This window comes from Lineus longissimus, chromosome 6 (genome assembly GCF_910592395.1).
Source record: "Lineus longissimus chromosome 6, tnLinLong1.2, whole genome shotgun sequence".
Lineage (NCBI taxonomy): Eukaryota > Metazoa > Nemertea > Pilidiophora > Heteronemertea > Lineidae > Lineus > Lineus longissimus.
Window position 1 is genome coordinate 7,795,413 of NC_088313.1, and position 16,559 is coordinate 7,811,971.

The 16,559-nt window shown below is 41.7% G+C and overlaps 1 protein-coding gene and 1 long non-coding RNA gene across 2 annotated transcripts; both read right to left on the minus strand.

Moving 5' to 3' along the window:
• Window positions 1-108: 108 nt before the first annotated feature.
• On the minus strand, window positions 109-3,315 carry LOC135489540 (uncharacterized). Its single transcript, XM_064774938.1, has one exon. It carries the CDS (start codon window positions 3,313-3,315, stop codon window positions 109-111), a length of 3,207 nt encoding a protein of 1,068 aa, XP_064631008.1.
• Window positions 3,316-9,816: 6,501 nt separating this feature from the next.
• Window positions 9,817-13,228, minus strand: LOC135489872 (uncharacterized). The gene is made up of 4 exons (XR_010447248.1): window positions 13,212-13,228; window positions 12,289-12,340; window positions 11,959-12,046; window positions 9,817-9,916 (listed from the first exon to the last, which is right to left on the minus strand). It is a non-coding gene; the product is annotated as an uncharacterized LOC135489872 (long non-coding RNA).
• Window positions 13,229-16,559: the final 3,331 nt, after the last annotated feature.

Sequence of the window (16,559 nt, forward strand, 5' to 3'; positions counted from 1 at the left end):
GACAGATGTTACTGCGGCAGTAAGCTCGAGCCTTGGAACTGTAATGGGCTTTGACGGAACGACTCTGGATTTGGCCATGACCAAGTCGACATTGTTGTTTTCATCGATCTAAAGGTAGCTGCATTGCCCATATCCGACCAAACTAGCATCGGAAAAATGATGCAACTCGACTGTCTTGACTTCACCAAAATTTTCAGGCTTGTAGCATCTTGGTATTTCTAGGCCAGCCAGGATCATGAGTTCTTGCCTCCATCTCTCCCATTCCATTTTGATTTCCTCTGGCAATGGGTCATCCCAATCTGCGCCGCTACTGCACAATCCTTGTAAAATCCTCCGCCCCACCAGTACAAGTGGCGACACCAGTCCAAGGGGGTCGAAGACCGAGCTGATACTAGATAGAATCCCTCTTCTTGTCAACGGCTTGTCTTGGAGCTGGATTTGAAAACGAAAGGCATCGGACTGGATGCACCATTCTACTCCCAAAGTCCTCTCAACTGGCAGATCGTCTTGCAGCAGATTGACGTGTTGAAGATTCTTTGCCCTTTCTGCAGCAGGGATGGTGTCCAATACTTCTCTCTTATTAGATGCAAATTTGTGCAGACGAAAACCTCCTTCCTTACAGAGTTGGCGGCTTGAATCGATTAACTCCTTGGCTGACTTGGTTGTTGGGACAGACCGGATACCATCATCAGCGTAGAAACTATCTCTTACAAAATCGGCAGCCTCTTTTCCGTGTTTTTCTTCGTACTTGTCTGCTGTGGCCTTTAGCGCATAATTACAACATCCAGGGGAAGATGTGGCTCCAAATACATGGACTGTCATCCTGTAGTCGGTCGGCTCTTCTTCTAGCTGCCCGTTCTTCCACCATAGAAAGCGAAAAAGGTCTCTACTATCTTCTGCGACAGATACCTGGTGATAGAAAGCCTCAATGTCACAGGTGAAGGCCACTGGCTCCTTCCGGAAGCGACAAAGTATGCCAGTAAAATTGTTTGTGAGATCAGGACCCTGAAGAAGGTTTCTGTTGAGTACTTGTCCTTGATATGCAGCGCTGCAGTCATAAACAACTCTGAGTTTATCTGGCTTCTTGGGATGAAGTACACCATTGTGTGGAATGTACCAGACTTGGCCTGTAGGGGTCTCCTTGGGAGCTGGTTCGGCATAGCCCTTCACAAACAAGTCCTCCATAAAATCAACATACTTTCCCTTATATGCTTCATCACGGCGTTTCAGACCATTTAAGCGCCTTACAGTGAGCTGTCTGTTGTTGGGCAGGACCATGTTGTCATCCTTCAGTGGAAGGGGCAGCTGAAAATGTCCGTTTTCTAACTGCTGTCGTCCATCTCGTGCCTTGGATAGAAATTTTCTATCGTCACAGGACATCTTCTCTTCGGAGTCGTCTTCATGAAATTCTCGTTCAAACCACTCACTAAGTACAATTGGACTTTTCTCCTTGCCTTTGGTTCTGAATGCAAAGTGACAACTGCCTTCTTCAGTACTGATTGATCTGCAGGCGGACTCTATTTGGCTTTCATCTTCACAGCTGCAGTCAAGGATACCAATGACTCCCCAACCAAGATCGGTCAAAATGGCATAGGGGTCATTGTCTCCTCCTGGGACAACATATCTAGGTTTCATGAGTCGAGGGCAGTTCATCCCAACAAGCAGGCCGATTTCAATGTCTTGATGAGGATGAAGCTTGTCTGCTATCTTTGCCAGGTGGGGAATTGTTCTCAAAGTGTCAGCTCTAGGTATCTGCCCATGTGTAGCAGGTATTTTGTCTCTGGTGTAGGTAACTGGGAGGCCTACATCCAAATTGCGATCAACATCCATTACTCGGAGGCCTGTGACCTTAGTAGACTTAACAGTGGCTTCAGCTAACATGGTTGTTAGCCTGAGGGTAACATCACATCCTTTAACATCTAGGGTTCTGGCTGTATTCTCAGAGACGAAACAAGTGTCGGACTGTGGGTCCAAGAGGGCGTAAACGTCGACTGTTCTTCTTGGATCCTTCTCGTGATACATGGTGACAGGTAGGATTAACGAATGAGAGCACCTGTGTCCTTGTTTTACACAGTTAGTGTTAGCGTTATCTGGGGCAACGCCTGTCTGAGGCATTGCTACCGCATTGTAATCGTGCAGTACAGTTGGATGCAGTTTTGAGCACACCTCACATGTCAGCTTTGTTTTACATGTGGCTCGACGGTGTCCGAATCTCAGACAGCCATAACACAGGGCCTTATCCTTGAGTGTAGTTTTTCGCTCGGTCAGAGACATTGCTGCAAAGGTTGGACACGTGGCGACTCCATGGGGATTACTGCATACAGCACACTTGCGGGCCTTTGGCTTAGGCTTCTGACTGGTCTGTTCTGATTTAGGCTGCGGCTCAGTTTTTGACGATTTTGCAACTGTTGACAAAGTCTTCGACTTGAAATGGTTTGCGGTCCCCTTTGCCTTGTCTGGTTTTCCACTGCTGTCCTCCCCTCTTAGACTGACTGGACTGCATGCGATCCGCGCTTCCTTTACGATGAAGTCACAACTTGGGTAGGATGGATCATCTTTGCTCAGCCTTGTATCAACAATCCTGCTCCATCTGTCCACAATATATCGTGGGAGTTTGCGAAGAATCTTCTTATTCTCATCTGGGTTGTTAAGTCCATCTAGGTAACGGATTGAGTTCATTGCACTAGCACAACTTGTCAAGAAGTCGGCGAACTTCCTCAACTCCCTACCATCTCCCGCCTTAAGATGAGGCCAACTGTCAATTCTTTGCTTGTAGGCTTCTGCTGTTATGAATTTATTTCCGTACCTTTCCTTTAGGAGCGACCTTGCCCTCATGTATGCATCTGCGGTGCCTTGAGAGAGCAGACCTCGAATAGCCTCCTTTGCTTCACCTCCCGTATATTTACTCAGGTAGCGTAATCGCTGTGTCACTGAGGTAACACAAGCTTCGATCATGGTCTCAAATGACGAGTTCCATAGCGGATATTGAAGAAGATCACCCTTGAAGACTTCTGGTTCAACTTTTGGCAGGTGGTCCCGACGTTGCGATTCGGTAAGGATTTCGGCTAACTTGGCGATACTCTCATCTGCTGCACCAACTCCTTTCGATTCAGAGTCTTGACTGAGAGGATCTCTAGAGGGTGTGAGCCTCTCTGGCTCAGGCTCAGGCGTTGGCTGTGGTGGCAACGCTGACGGCTTTGACCGTCTTGGAGTGGGTGTGGGCCTCTCTGGCTCAGGCGTTGGCTGTGGTGGCAATGCTGACGGCTTTGACCGTCTTGGGGTGGGTACTGGGCTCCACCCATCGTCACTCAACATGGTAAAGTTCTTTATTAAGAATTCACCGTATTCTACGATAAGAGTCTTGAACAGAGTTTTTACTGTGGCGGCGATGCACTTCTCAGCTTAGGATCATCCATGTAAGAGACAGTCACATCCATGAACAGAAGACGAACGACGTGTCTAAAGATCCTTCTCTTTAGTTTAATAGCGTATCACCGTGTAGTTTTGTCAAGTACAGCAGATTCACAGTTACAGGAACATCTTTCGACTGACTACATCATGTTCACGTAAAAACTGAAAATACAAAATGGGAAGGACTCCTTAGTCTTTTTAGCAAATAACCAAGAACATCAGAGATGCCAGACAAGATATAGATGTACAATGTAAGTGTACATGAGCGTGAAGACAGGTTGTGACAACCCAGAGTCCCAGGTTGTGACAATGTCTGCACCAAAAACTTTCACCCCAAAGTAAGCCAAATTATCCCCAAAATCCCAGGACATTAGCTTAACTTGTCTAACATCTCCACAATGAATATATAAAGGCTACAAAGTCCAGCTAGCAGGACACAAGAATTAGACAACTGGAAGACACCACCACAAGGTGCTGCCACCTGAGAACACTCAACGGTACAGTCAGTTGGCCGCGCCCCCATTTCCACGTAATTCTCTCTGCGCTATGACGTCACTGCATATCATTACGAGCTCATTATCGAGTACATTTAGGCGTGAAAAATATGAAGTCGGAAATCGATCCTAAACTTGCCAAAATCTTTCTGAATGACATGTAAACGGAACATATTATTCTGGATGAAACATTAAATAGTAGTTTCATTAAGAAAAAAGTATAAAAAGTCCTGAGGTTTGCTGTTTACGTGACTTTGAACAGCGGTCGTCGCCCGAAAATTTGCAATTTTTTCACGTAATTTTGTTGAATAAATGCACCTAACTCATCAAAAACATCGCGCGTGCTCAGAAGTAATGACTGATATTTATTGTTATATGTATCTTTGACTGAATAACACGATAGTAAAAATGATTATTTCTGTCGCACGGCTGGAAAATACGTTTAAGTTGCCTCCGATTTTTGTCAGAAAATGTTGCAGCCGGATTTAGGTTCCGACCACACCCGAAGTTGAGCCGAAGAGGCCCGAACACTAGGATCGCCACCATCGCTACAAAACGTGTTCTAGAATACTGATTATGAAATTTGTCCAATAGCCCATCCTGCCGTCCCATCCCTCCTTTCATGAGACCACCATTGCCCAAATTTAATGACAAAATGATGCAAAGAAGAAACTTAACATTAAAGATAACTAATCCTCTCTTCGTTAGTGAAACGCTAACATTGAAACAAGAACACCAATAACAAACAGACAGTCAATTGTTGAAGGGTGTAAAACACAATGCCAAATTCAAATTCTTGCAAGTGGTGCTGTTGAACTTTTCAAGTGGAAGGAATCAAACTTATTTTCATTCGTGACGTTATTTGCTAATGATTGTTTACACCATTCAACAGCTTGACATGTTCATCAAACCCGATTCACTGGAGAAGTGAAAGTATTAGCTGAAAGATAAAGCAGATTTTTCCTGAATGACAACAGCATGGATGTACAATTACAACAGTCAAATTGATGACAAACTTCAAGTAAACCAATCACAATCTTGCAGGAAGATGTCCTGTAATAGGCTAAGTTTACACCTTTAACACTGGCATTGGTCATGCTGCTCAAACTACATTCTTTATCAGCTTTTTGGTATTATCTTTTACTGATACAGCAACTCTAAAAATGAGATGATGGCAAGTTCTGTGTGCGATGTCTGGCACAAAATAACTCTTGTGGGGGTACTGATGAGGCTATTCCCGGCTTTATAAGCATCATTGATCGCTTGGAAGCCCGTTCAGACCCAGGCCAGGGTCAGGGAAAATAAACTATCCATCCAAAGGTCGTCCAAAATTACCAGACAATGCCTATTATTGAGCCATGTCACCTGGTAGGCCCTGGTGTTTTGGACCGTGAAGATCCACATTGTAATGTGTATATGATTTCTTTTCCTGAACTATGGCAGCCTTTTACAGGCAAATCTGGCAAAAAAGTGCCTAAACATAGGCAACTAAAATTACCAAACAAACAAAAGATATATCATTATGAGAAAGTTTATTTTCACAGAGGATATACAGAGAAATTTCTGAAGAATCAGCCGGATTGCCCAACAGTAGTAGTAGACATCTCAGTCACCTGGATCTTTTCGGAAGTGAAGCATCATGGCTCATGCTTTTCTGTTTGAGCACATCCACACAAATCGATAGTATTCCTGGTCAATATCAATGACGATATGGTGGAACACATGACATACCTCCAGTCTCATAACATAACATAACACCCACTCAGTCACTGTCGCTCTGACATTTCTGACGACTATTCTACCAGTAGCTTTATCAAAAGGCTCAAAATCATCTGGTCATTTGGCCACAAGTTGTAGAAATTATAGTCAGACTAAGCATATTCATCAACAGAACTCAAACAGGCTACCATCATGCCATTCTCACTTTTAACCTCAATTTTTTTGAGACACACTGTGCATTAAAATATTTTTACAATATCGCGTCGTGCACGCAATTGCCGCGAAAAACGGCTTGATTAACATCACGTGATCCAAAACATCATAAATATTAATGAGATTTCTTCGAAAAATCACCAAATTAAGTGCCAAAAAAGAAATATTTAGGAAACCGGGTGCTCAAATGTTTTAAAAGATATGAATTCATTTAGGATTGGTCAACCACTTCGCAAAAAATCAATTTACCAAATATCGCCGCAAAGCTGGAAAATATCTTTGAGTGAGGTATGTTCAGCGAAGATTGCGAAAATATAAACTTTCGAAAAATTGATCAAACTCGGTTGATTTTGCTTAGAATTTGATGAAATAAACACCAATTTTTTCTTTCAATAACTAACAATTTCGCCATCTTTGATCAATCGCTCTCCCCGAACAGTCGTGCATGCTACAGAGGTTTTAGTCTCTGCCACAAATATGGCGCGAGTTAGTATCAACTTTTTACCGATAGGTGACAGTAGCAGCGCAACGCAGAGAGAAACGCTCTTTTGGCGCTGCGAACGGGGGCGCGGCCAACTGATTGGGTACTAAGGAGAAAGTCTTCACTCCAATATGCAAAGACAAATAACTCTGTCAGACTAGCTTTTAAATGGGCTACAAAGGGACACAATGTCCTCTCTAAAACGCTGATATGAAAAACATTGCACGTGGCCACGATTTTGATACTACAATGCCTTGACATTGGGCGTGGTAGATAGGTACATGTGTCTTAACCTTTTACAAGACGTCCGCTGTCGTTGGACACAGTTTTACAGCACTGATCTAATTATTTTGGGCAAATTACGCCACTTAATGTTGCTATACATATTCATCTTGACATACCTCTGTTTTAGGCTACTCTTTTCTGAACAATTAGCCTTAAATTTGACTTCTTCTACATCGGCAAAAACCGCAAGGTTTTGTACCGGGAAAACACAATGGCGGAAAGCACACGGGCTAATATAGGTGGCGCTGACGTCAACAATAATTAAAGGCAATATGTCGCGATTTGGCTCTCCAACATTATTTTATGTTTATGTGCATTCTCAAAAAGATTCAAAACCCAAGCAACTCAAGGAGTACCTAGTAGTTATTCAGTACGAACTCCAATATATTCCAAGAAAGGGACATGATACTCACCTGTCTCATGTATAAGGTACAAGTGAAGTGCTCGGTCGGAGGCAAGCCGTTAGGATGATCTGTATCTGTATATGCGGACTGAAAGAGAAGAATCAACCCTGAGATTAACTGAAGGACCAATGACATCAATTAACAGATTATTGCAAAGGTTCTGGCTAACCAGTTGCAGTTTCCTTCATTGAAAATAACCTAGATATATGAAGAAAGTGTAGAAAATTCTTTACATTACCAATCTCAAGCCTTTTAGCAATACCTGATAAAAACATGATATTATTATTAACAGGAAAGACACATACACGTATAACCTACTCACCCCACATTTGCACCTTCTATCTGGTATCTCTGGGATTAAATCTAGACCTTCGAAACAACCTGTTGTTGTGTTGCGGTGAAACCTCTCACTTCCGTCATGGACTGCTGTGCGTGCTCGTGTGTTCCTGAGAGTGAAAACAGAATTTACGAAAGATAAAATGCAAATTCAGAACAAAGATAACATTCAAGGCTTTTTAATCAAATAAGATGGCCTACTGGGGATGCGATTGATTTGAAGGTACGTGTACATGTATAATGGTATATCTTAACCTGAATTCATGCAATGTTGCAAATGCAATGAATTTGTTATTGTCATTTAATTTTGAAAAGTGATGAGGCAAGTCAATTACTAGTGTGATTCATTTAGATAGTTGATATCAAAATAACAATTACCTTATCGCATTGATATCTTTTTCTTCCACAGAAGGCTTGTGCACACTGTATCCTCCAAAGTCCCACTTTCCAGTGATCTTATTGAAATTGGCAGGCTTTGATGGCTTATCAGGCTGAAATCAAATTATGAATTTTGTTATAACAGGCAACTAATTGAAATTAGAAGAGAGCAGACTTTGGAATTTGAGGAGAACTGACTATTGTAGTATGTATGCCACTGACTCAGTGAGTGAATGAGTAGTATACATACTACATGTTCATAAACTGGTGGATTTCCAGCTGGCTCATTAATCACATCTGCTTCTTCTTCCTCTTCAAAACTTGGGGCGTTTTGAGGGGCCGAGACCTCCTGGTTGGCATTCATAGTAGCAAGATGTTCACATAAGGTTGAGGCTTCCTCCAGCTCCATTAGCCTTTTCACTGATCTTTTGTGTTTGGAGGAAGCCTGACAAGCACCATTGTACAAAAAACCATTATTCCTGTTGAGGATACATTGATAATTGAACATGAATAGTGTGATCTTACAGAGTATTTAGTTGTGCCAAATATGGGGGCACTGAGGCGGACGACAGGATCATTGAGGTGTTTTTTACATTCATTTATACGAGCTTGGATAGCAGAAGAGACAGTAGAAGAAGAATCAGTGCCAGCACTGTCTTCGAGTACTAAATTAAGGTGAGGCTTTATCTCCTCTTTAACAAAACGACAATGCATACAAAGGAGGCCATCGGGGATTATATCATTATCGTGATCCAGGTTAGCAATTGTAGCAATGATTCTATATATATCACAAGAGCAGCGAACAATGTCATCTTCAACAGTAACGGAACAGAAAGAATTAGGAACAATTTCACCATCTTCACCATACTCATTCAAAATAAAACAGTCCTCTTCGGGAGAATGATATCGCCAAAATATAGTACCGAGTTCTACAAGTTTTAATTTAAAGTTCAAATATGGATGGAAATTCAAAATGGCAGTAGTAGGTGCACAAACAGCAAGTTGGTGTTGAAGTGTCTGTTGTGTTATTTTTACAATACGTTGGGTAATCTTCCTGGTTTTCTTTGGTGGGACAATGTCAGGGAAATATAACTCTTCGTTTGGTACAGGTAATTGACTAGATACAGGGTGGAAAAAAATTTTAAGAGTTGAGTTTCTCATGATGGCTTGATCTTTCATTTCAAAATATATATAACGATTTCGTGGGGATGATGGCAGCTGTAGTGGGACGGTAGTTTCTTCAGTAATAATAGTGGATGGAACATATGATAAGTAGCGGAGGTAGCCGATTCTGAATGTTGATTTGCCAAGGATGGATGGATTTCGAGATGTTGGGTATGGTAGACTGTGATCATTTGATATAAGACATAGGACATCCAGTTCATGTTGGAGGGAGAGAGGTCGTGGCATGTCATCCATATCCTCAATGCGGGTGATCCTGTGACGTGGCTGGCCATCGAGGCGGAAAGATTGTAGCTCTTCTTCTAGTTGCACTTGGGTTGTCATGTCAACACCGAAATAATGGACATAGTTGTAAAACAATGCAGGGAACAATAAGACTTTAAAACATGTTAAAAAAAGGAATACTATACCTACTTTTCAATCACTACTTTCAATATTGCTGTCTTCATGTGAGATAAATAAAGTGGAATGGATGTTGCAATGAAAAGTGTCTTCGCCAAACTCTGATGAAATGGAATAAAATTAACACTGAAGATGCTGAATAAAAGTATAAAAGCAGAATATTCAATAGAAAATGTACAAAAATGAACGAAACTGTTAAAGGAAACACATGAGGTAATGAGATGCACAATTAGTATTACACATGCATGTACTTAGGAGAAAGATTAATTCATTCATATCAGTTACAAAGCAGGCAACAACTTTCCTTATTTGCTAAAAGTAATTACAAGCCCCAAATCACATGTCACACATTCTCTACTGTACTAGTAATGCCAAGTATGTGTCTTCTGCTCTGTCGTCTGAACTTTTTGCCTGTGAGCGACTTTCGATCTTTAGAGCGTAATAAACGCCTTGGGAGACATTGGCATATGCCCCAATCTCAAGCAAATCCTTCTCCAACTCGATGAGGGATGTGCGATTCTGGCCTACAACACCATTATCGAATAAGACCTCCTCCATTCCATACACAAGGTCTGTTGCCCTTCCAATCCGGTCCAGAATTCCAGGGTAGGCTAAATAAAAGGAATTTACCAAAATGTAATATATTTATATATCAAACAAGCCAGGTCAGCTCTTATAATAAACCAGGATACATGAAAGATTTCAACTTTTGTTTGACCGAAACCAGTTAAACTGACAAGTTCACTCTTCTCCATTAATAAGTATGCTCATTTACCATCATATTTTTTCTTAGATTGCCACAACTGGTAGGAATGTTTGAGATCACAGCAACATTACATTGGCAAATGTCACTGAGTATGAATTCTTGTTGAATATAGCTTTGAAGGATGCACACTGCCTTCACTAAGTCAGTCAGACCTCTTCTTCCTGTTTTGGCATTAGTGCAAACTGTAATTTGCTGTAAGTTGACTTACATTGTGGTCCCAATATGATACAATAAAATAAAATACTAGCTGATACTTTGATTCAGTGGTATTTATTAAATAAAAGTTGATCAGCCTTCATTGTAATTGAACAGCCACGGTGCTAGCATCAGGCACCAGAATATTTGAAAGCAAGAACGTATCTCCGCGACATGGCTCCACTCCCTTACTAAATCAATAACGAAAGTCCAAGTAAATAATGTCTTAGCTCTAATCTAACTTAGGTATTGGGAGGGTTGACTTGAACTTTAAAGAGAGCATATTAAAACAAACTTAAAGGCCTGGGACCAGGTAAATCTGGGACAGTAGGTCAGTAATGCTAAAATGCATTGCAAATGACTTCTCAGCGGTGGTACCAGATGGCCCCATGACTTTAAAACTCGAAATAGTCCATGGTAGTCACTGTCTGTTTCAAGATTGTCCAGCATTATAACATTCACTAAAAGTCAACTTATATAATGCACTTCACTTAAAGCGAACTGGAACTGCCGAGCGATTTATTCAACTTTTCGACTTTCACCGCCCGAGAAAGTCGAGTTCAGATTTGTAGCTCCGCCCCCAGTGCCCGAGCATGCGCAGTTCAATTTGTTATTATTGAGAATCATGTGAGAATCACGTGAGTAATGCGATCTTTCATTCATGAATTTTCGTAGTAAATTCCATAGTAGTGACGTCACTGAATGATTGACAGCTAGGCGCCATGTTTCATTCATGCCTCGCTCTGATCACCCGATACGCGGGGAATGAAAACGAGGTCATACGAACTGGCTTGGCGGTTCCAGTTCGCTTTAAACCCAATTTTTTTTCTTTCAAAAATACTAAGTGGGGAAACAAATGAGCGAGAACAGCGATCCGCCTGCATCCTTGCTAATTTGTTTGTTTAGAATAATAATAAATAAAAGCAGGATAGAGATTAGGGACTTTTTACAGATTAGTTAGAACAGCGATCCGCCTACATTCTTACTAATCTGCATCATGTTAAGGACAGAACATAGTCCTGACACCGAGGGGGTGGGTTCTAGCATAGTGGCCTTTGCTGTTCTACAACTGGCATTTTCTAGATATCTGTTGGTTTTGCCTCAAGAAGACAGTGTTTCTGGCCCGACGTGGTGTTGTTGTTGTTTGCTGCTCCTTAGCTCGTATAGGTTCCAGTTCCTCCATGATTCCAATTCCATCAACGATCATAACGTCAGGAGTATTGTAGCGCTTCACAAACACAAAATTGTGATCGGAACATACACCAGCCAGTGCCTACACAGCTTTGCACCTCAGGTGACTTGTCTTTAGAATGACGGTGTACAGTTCTGTTTGTTCATTCGATCCTGCTTGACCAATCTCCCACCATTATGCTTGATTCCAATGCGTTCTTACAGCTTTGCACTCCCTCTCTGCTCAGCCTCTCAATGTTGTGTTGCCATCCTTTATCCTCAAATCTTAGCTGAACAGGAGCTCAGCTGGGCTTTTTCCAGTTGATGGGTATGGGTTTGCTGGATAGGCTGCGATGTGCTTGGTGGCAATTAAAATAAACAACAAACATGCAATAAAACAAACAAACAACAAATAAATGACAGTAGTATGTACATGTATATACAGCATACACGATCAAGAACTAAGTAAATTACTAATCATGCAAATATATTCTAGGGAATAAAATCAGTTTTAGTAAATACCTTCAGCTGGCGGACGGACAGCATATTCATGCCTCTGGAGCGGCGCTGTGCCAAGCTCCGGCCGGCTCGACGAGGGAGCAGCTACAAACTGAAATAGATAGAAGATAAATGAAGAGTACGGCCTGTACATGTACATGAACTAGAAATTGGTGGTTTTATCTATCCTGCATAGTTCATTGAAGTTTACATTGTAAAATATATTGGTTGGCTGAGAGTGTGAACTAAAAACTTACGGTATGTGTGATCGTCACACATAACATGTTTGACTCATGTGTTTGACTTAAAGTTACCAAAACAAAACTTTGCTCTTCATGAAATAAATTGACTTGCCTGCACTGGATCCCTTGAAGAACGCATCCTTAATTAATAATCAATATGAGATCTGAAATATAAAAAACGAATTATCATAAATTTCACATTTTATGTTTGTATTTGGGAAACTACCTGAGCAGCCATCCGCATAAATCATTGGTCTCCTAATGGAACTGTAACTAACATACATAGCAGTATACAGTGCGGCTGAATCAGTAGTAGCAAAGATGAGCCTCGAGAACACAAATTTATCTGGTGTTGTTTGCGTTCACTCCGCACTGGGTGTCCCAAGTAATGAGAGTATTCTTCCTGCAAGAAGGGATGAGCATAATTGTTCGGAACTACGTGTATGCACCAATTGGCGATTTCAGCAAAGTGAGAGGAGGAGTCAATCGCAAGCCACCGTCAACTTGGGTGGGGGTATTTAAATTGCCCAACCATTAGCACCAGGTACAAAGAATGTCGGTTCGCTGCTTATTTCCTAGGCAGGGCATAACTCGTCATTGCACCTTCACTATGGTGAATTAGCAGCAGCGCCATACGAAACGACTTATAGATAGGCCTAGGCCCCTACCACCAGATCACACCCCCATGTCTACATTTAGGGATACCTTGATCGAGAAACTTAATTCCCCTTAACACGCCCCGAATGCACAGGCTATGTAGGCAGGCCTAGAGAGTGAACTGGCCAAACCTATGCATGAGAGGCCTGCATCAGTAGGCCCTACATGTATCATAATATTAGAGATCACCATGCATGTATCAGTGTACCTGTGTACTGTAGGGCCTATGTCAATATCAATATGATGAACAAAAGTACCCAAGTTACAAGTCTGGGGTTACAAACAAGGGCAAATTTTTGACAACGATTGATTTGTTTTCGGGTTTGGGGATTTGATAGTTTTTGAGGATCGGGGATTCTACAATAATCTGCTCTTTACCGTATTGTATGCACAATACATGCAATATCTTGATCAACAAAATCAAAAACGGCGCGAAAGCAAAAGGAAATTGTAACCAGTGCCTTTGCCTACATATAGAGGCTGACATCTTGGATTATACAGAGAATGGCTCTGATTGGCTGCTTCTGCACGCGGCCCAAACTCATTTGTAAAACGCACTGTGGTGGCATCTAACGTTATGCGGCATCGCCGTGGTGGTTCCATTTTCCAGGCTGGACGATAATTTCTACCAGCCAAGAACCGGCCATCAGTCCGTCAGCGATTCCATAGACTCGAAGTCGGCCTTCCTCCTGTTCCAGAGGACCAGCAAATCAGATTGCAAGATTTAGAATAAATGGATAGAGGCAAACTTGGGCACCACACTATCCTCCTGGCTCCCATTCTAACTGGGTATGGGGGCAAATGTATCATGGACAATACTAATTGGGAAAAACGGCAAAAAATGATAACGATGAAATGATAATATTTGAAGGATGAAGTGATTATATTTGAACAATATACAAAATATTATTTGCATGACAGAAACACTTCTTAGGTGAATTCATTTGTCTAGTTTCAGTTACAAATACAAGTTCACAGAATAGCCCCGTACGAGTAACTAGTATCTGGGGCAGGCCACTTTCCTTTTTTAACAATTTTACAATATCCATTTAATATACACTTGTTGGCAGCAGGGACATATTTGCGGATGACCTTGTCAATCTTGACCGACACAATCAAGTCATTTTCCATGCAGGTGGTCACTGCTCGAATCCGCTCCTTCGGAATGTATCCCGCAACCTTGAAAACATTGTTAATTTCGCACTTAACCATAATAGCATTTTTATCTTGTGGATTGTCCTCTTCCTTTTCAAGGATGGTTGTGACAGTTTTTCCTCGACAATGTTTCAGAACATCCTGTCTTTCCTGAGAGTAACTGGCTCCCCTAATCCAGAGACTGACATCCCTGTACCCATCGTCATCATCATCCCCTTCTGGCTGATCACAGTCACGATTATCAGAAAGTCTCATACCGTTCATTCCTAATTCATCCAATGAGGAAGATGAATCACCATCAGAATGAGACACCTTGGCATGATCACCGTCTCTCAACAAAACTGTCTCTCCTTTTACGGTACAATTGCATGGGACATCAAAAGACACAAGGGGAATCCGAACTCGTCTGGTGTGTTACCGTTGTCTGCTGTTACAAATTGTCCGGGTGCACTGGGCAGTATATCAAAATCAACGATCAATACGGATTGACAGGAATCCTGAGTATCATCAATGACATCATCATCTTCAGGATCGGAGAACTGAAAATATAAAAGAAGTTCGAATCATGAGACAAGTATTACAATAATAATCGATATAGGCTACATCTCGTGCATGTTCATCGTGTCACATCGCATGCCTGTCATACGTACATCAAGCATAGGCCTAACTGCATCACATGTACATAACATGTACTGCATGAAGAAGTAGAACCTATTTTCGGACATGTACTACATGAAGTAGAACCTATTTTCGGACAAGAAATATAACACGTACAATCCCAGCAGACCGTTCATTTACACTAATTAGCGGTTAAGACATCAGTAGGCCTCATCTATTATCGAAAATACTTTGATTTGATATCGTTACTCACCACAAAATCGCATGAAGAAGTGACTTTAATAAGGGCTGGAGTCCACGACTTCCTCAAAGCATAAACTTTCTCCGAATCAACAAAGAGGAGAGAATTATGCACAAATATCCGAAACATGCCCACCTGTCACTCGTATCTTGTAGGCAGGACAGCAAACGATCGGAATGTCTTGTACAAGCGGTACTAAACAATAATCTAAGAGGGTATTTGACTGTAGAAATTTGGATTGGTGCTCCGATGTGTACACACCGACGGCGGCCATGACTCTGATGACGTCAGTTGCAAAGCGCTAATATAACCCAAGAGCACTAGTCACGTGACCAGTTGTCCGATCCTCCTTGTAGTGTACCCAACATCTCTTTCATTTGGACAACAGTCATGGAATTCAGATCACAGGCATCCTCATCCTCGGCACCAGAGTCAGCAGAAACATCAGCCTTTCGACGTTTGGAAAAAATCTCTTCACCCCAGTACTCAGCTGATTTCTTTTCATAACCTCAACTCCCTTTTTGGCTCACTGTAAGGGGAGTCTATAGGATAGCGCTGTGTCCGTCGGCAGCGGCGGCGTCGTCGTTGTCGTCATCGTCGTCCGTCGTATCCTGTTTCAGAAACAGTGGCACGTTTCTTAAGCGCTAGGGCTATGAACTTGAAACTTTGTACACAGCACCCCCTAGGTCAAGTGACCTCTGACACTGCATTTCGGTCCGATCTGATTCTCAACTTGGCCACCAGGGGGCCAAATGTCGATATCTAAAAAGTGTGATATCTCGCTTATTAGTGACTTGTTTTCGATGAAACTTTTGTTGTAGGTACTCATAGCAAATATACATCTTATATAATACGGGTTTTTAATTTGACCTACTTTTCAAGGTCGCAGAGGTCATATAGCGTAAATTGGCCGTTAGAGTGTAAACTATGGCACGTTTCTTAGCCACTAAAGCTATGAACTTGAAACTTGGTACATATAACCCCCTATATCACATAGCCTCTGGTGCTGAATTTCAGTTTGATCTGATTCTCAACTTTGCCATCAGGGGGCCAAAAGTGGAAATCTAAAAAGTGTGATATCTCGCTTATAAGTGACTTGTTTTCGATAAAGTTTTTATGGTAGGTACTCTTAGGAAGAATACATCACATATCTTACGGGTTTTCAATTTGACCTACTTTTCAAGGTCACAGAGGTCATATGGCGTAAATTGGCCGTTAGAGTGTAAACTATGGCACGTTTCTTAACCAGTAAAGCTATGAACTTGGTGCCTATAAACCCCTACATCAGATAACCTCTGATGCCGAATTTTGGCCCGATCTGATTCTTTATTCGGCCACCAGGGGGCCATAATGGAAAAAGTAAGAAGTGCAATGTCTTGCCTTTTTTTAGTGATTCGTTTTCAATAACATTTTTACGGTAGGTTCTCCTAGCAAGGATACATCACATATCGTATGAGTTTTTGATCTGACCTGCTTTTCAAGGTCACAGAGGTCAAATGGCATAAATTGGTCGTTTGATCGTAACTATGGCACGTTTCTTAACCACTAAAGCTTTGAACTTGAAATTTGATACACATGACTCCCTACGTCATGTAACCTCGGACACCGAATTTCGATCTTATCTGGTACTCAACTCGGCCTCCAGGAGGCTAAAACTAAAATAGGTAAAAAGTGCAATATCTTGTTTATTAGTGACTTGTTTTTGATGATGT

Excerpts from the sequence above, each read along its gene's own strand:
- LOC135489540 (XM_064774938.1), bottom strand. The coding sequence starts at position 3,315 with ATGTTGAGTGACGATGGGTGGAGCCCAGTACCCACCCCAAGACGGTCA.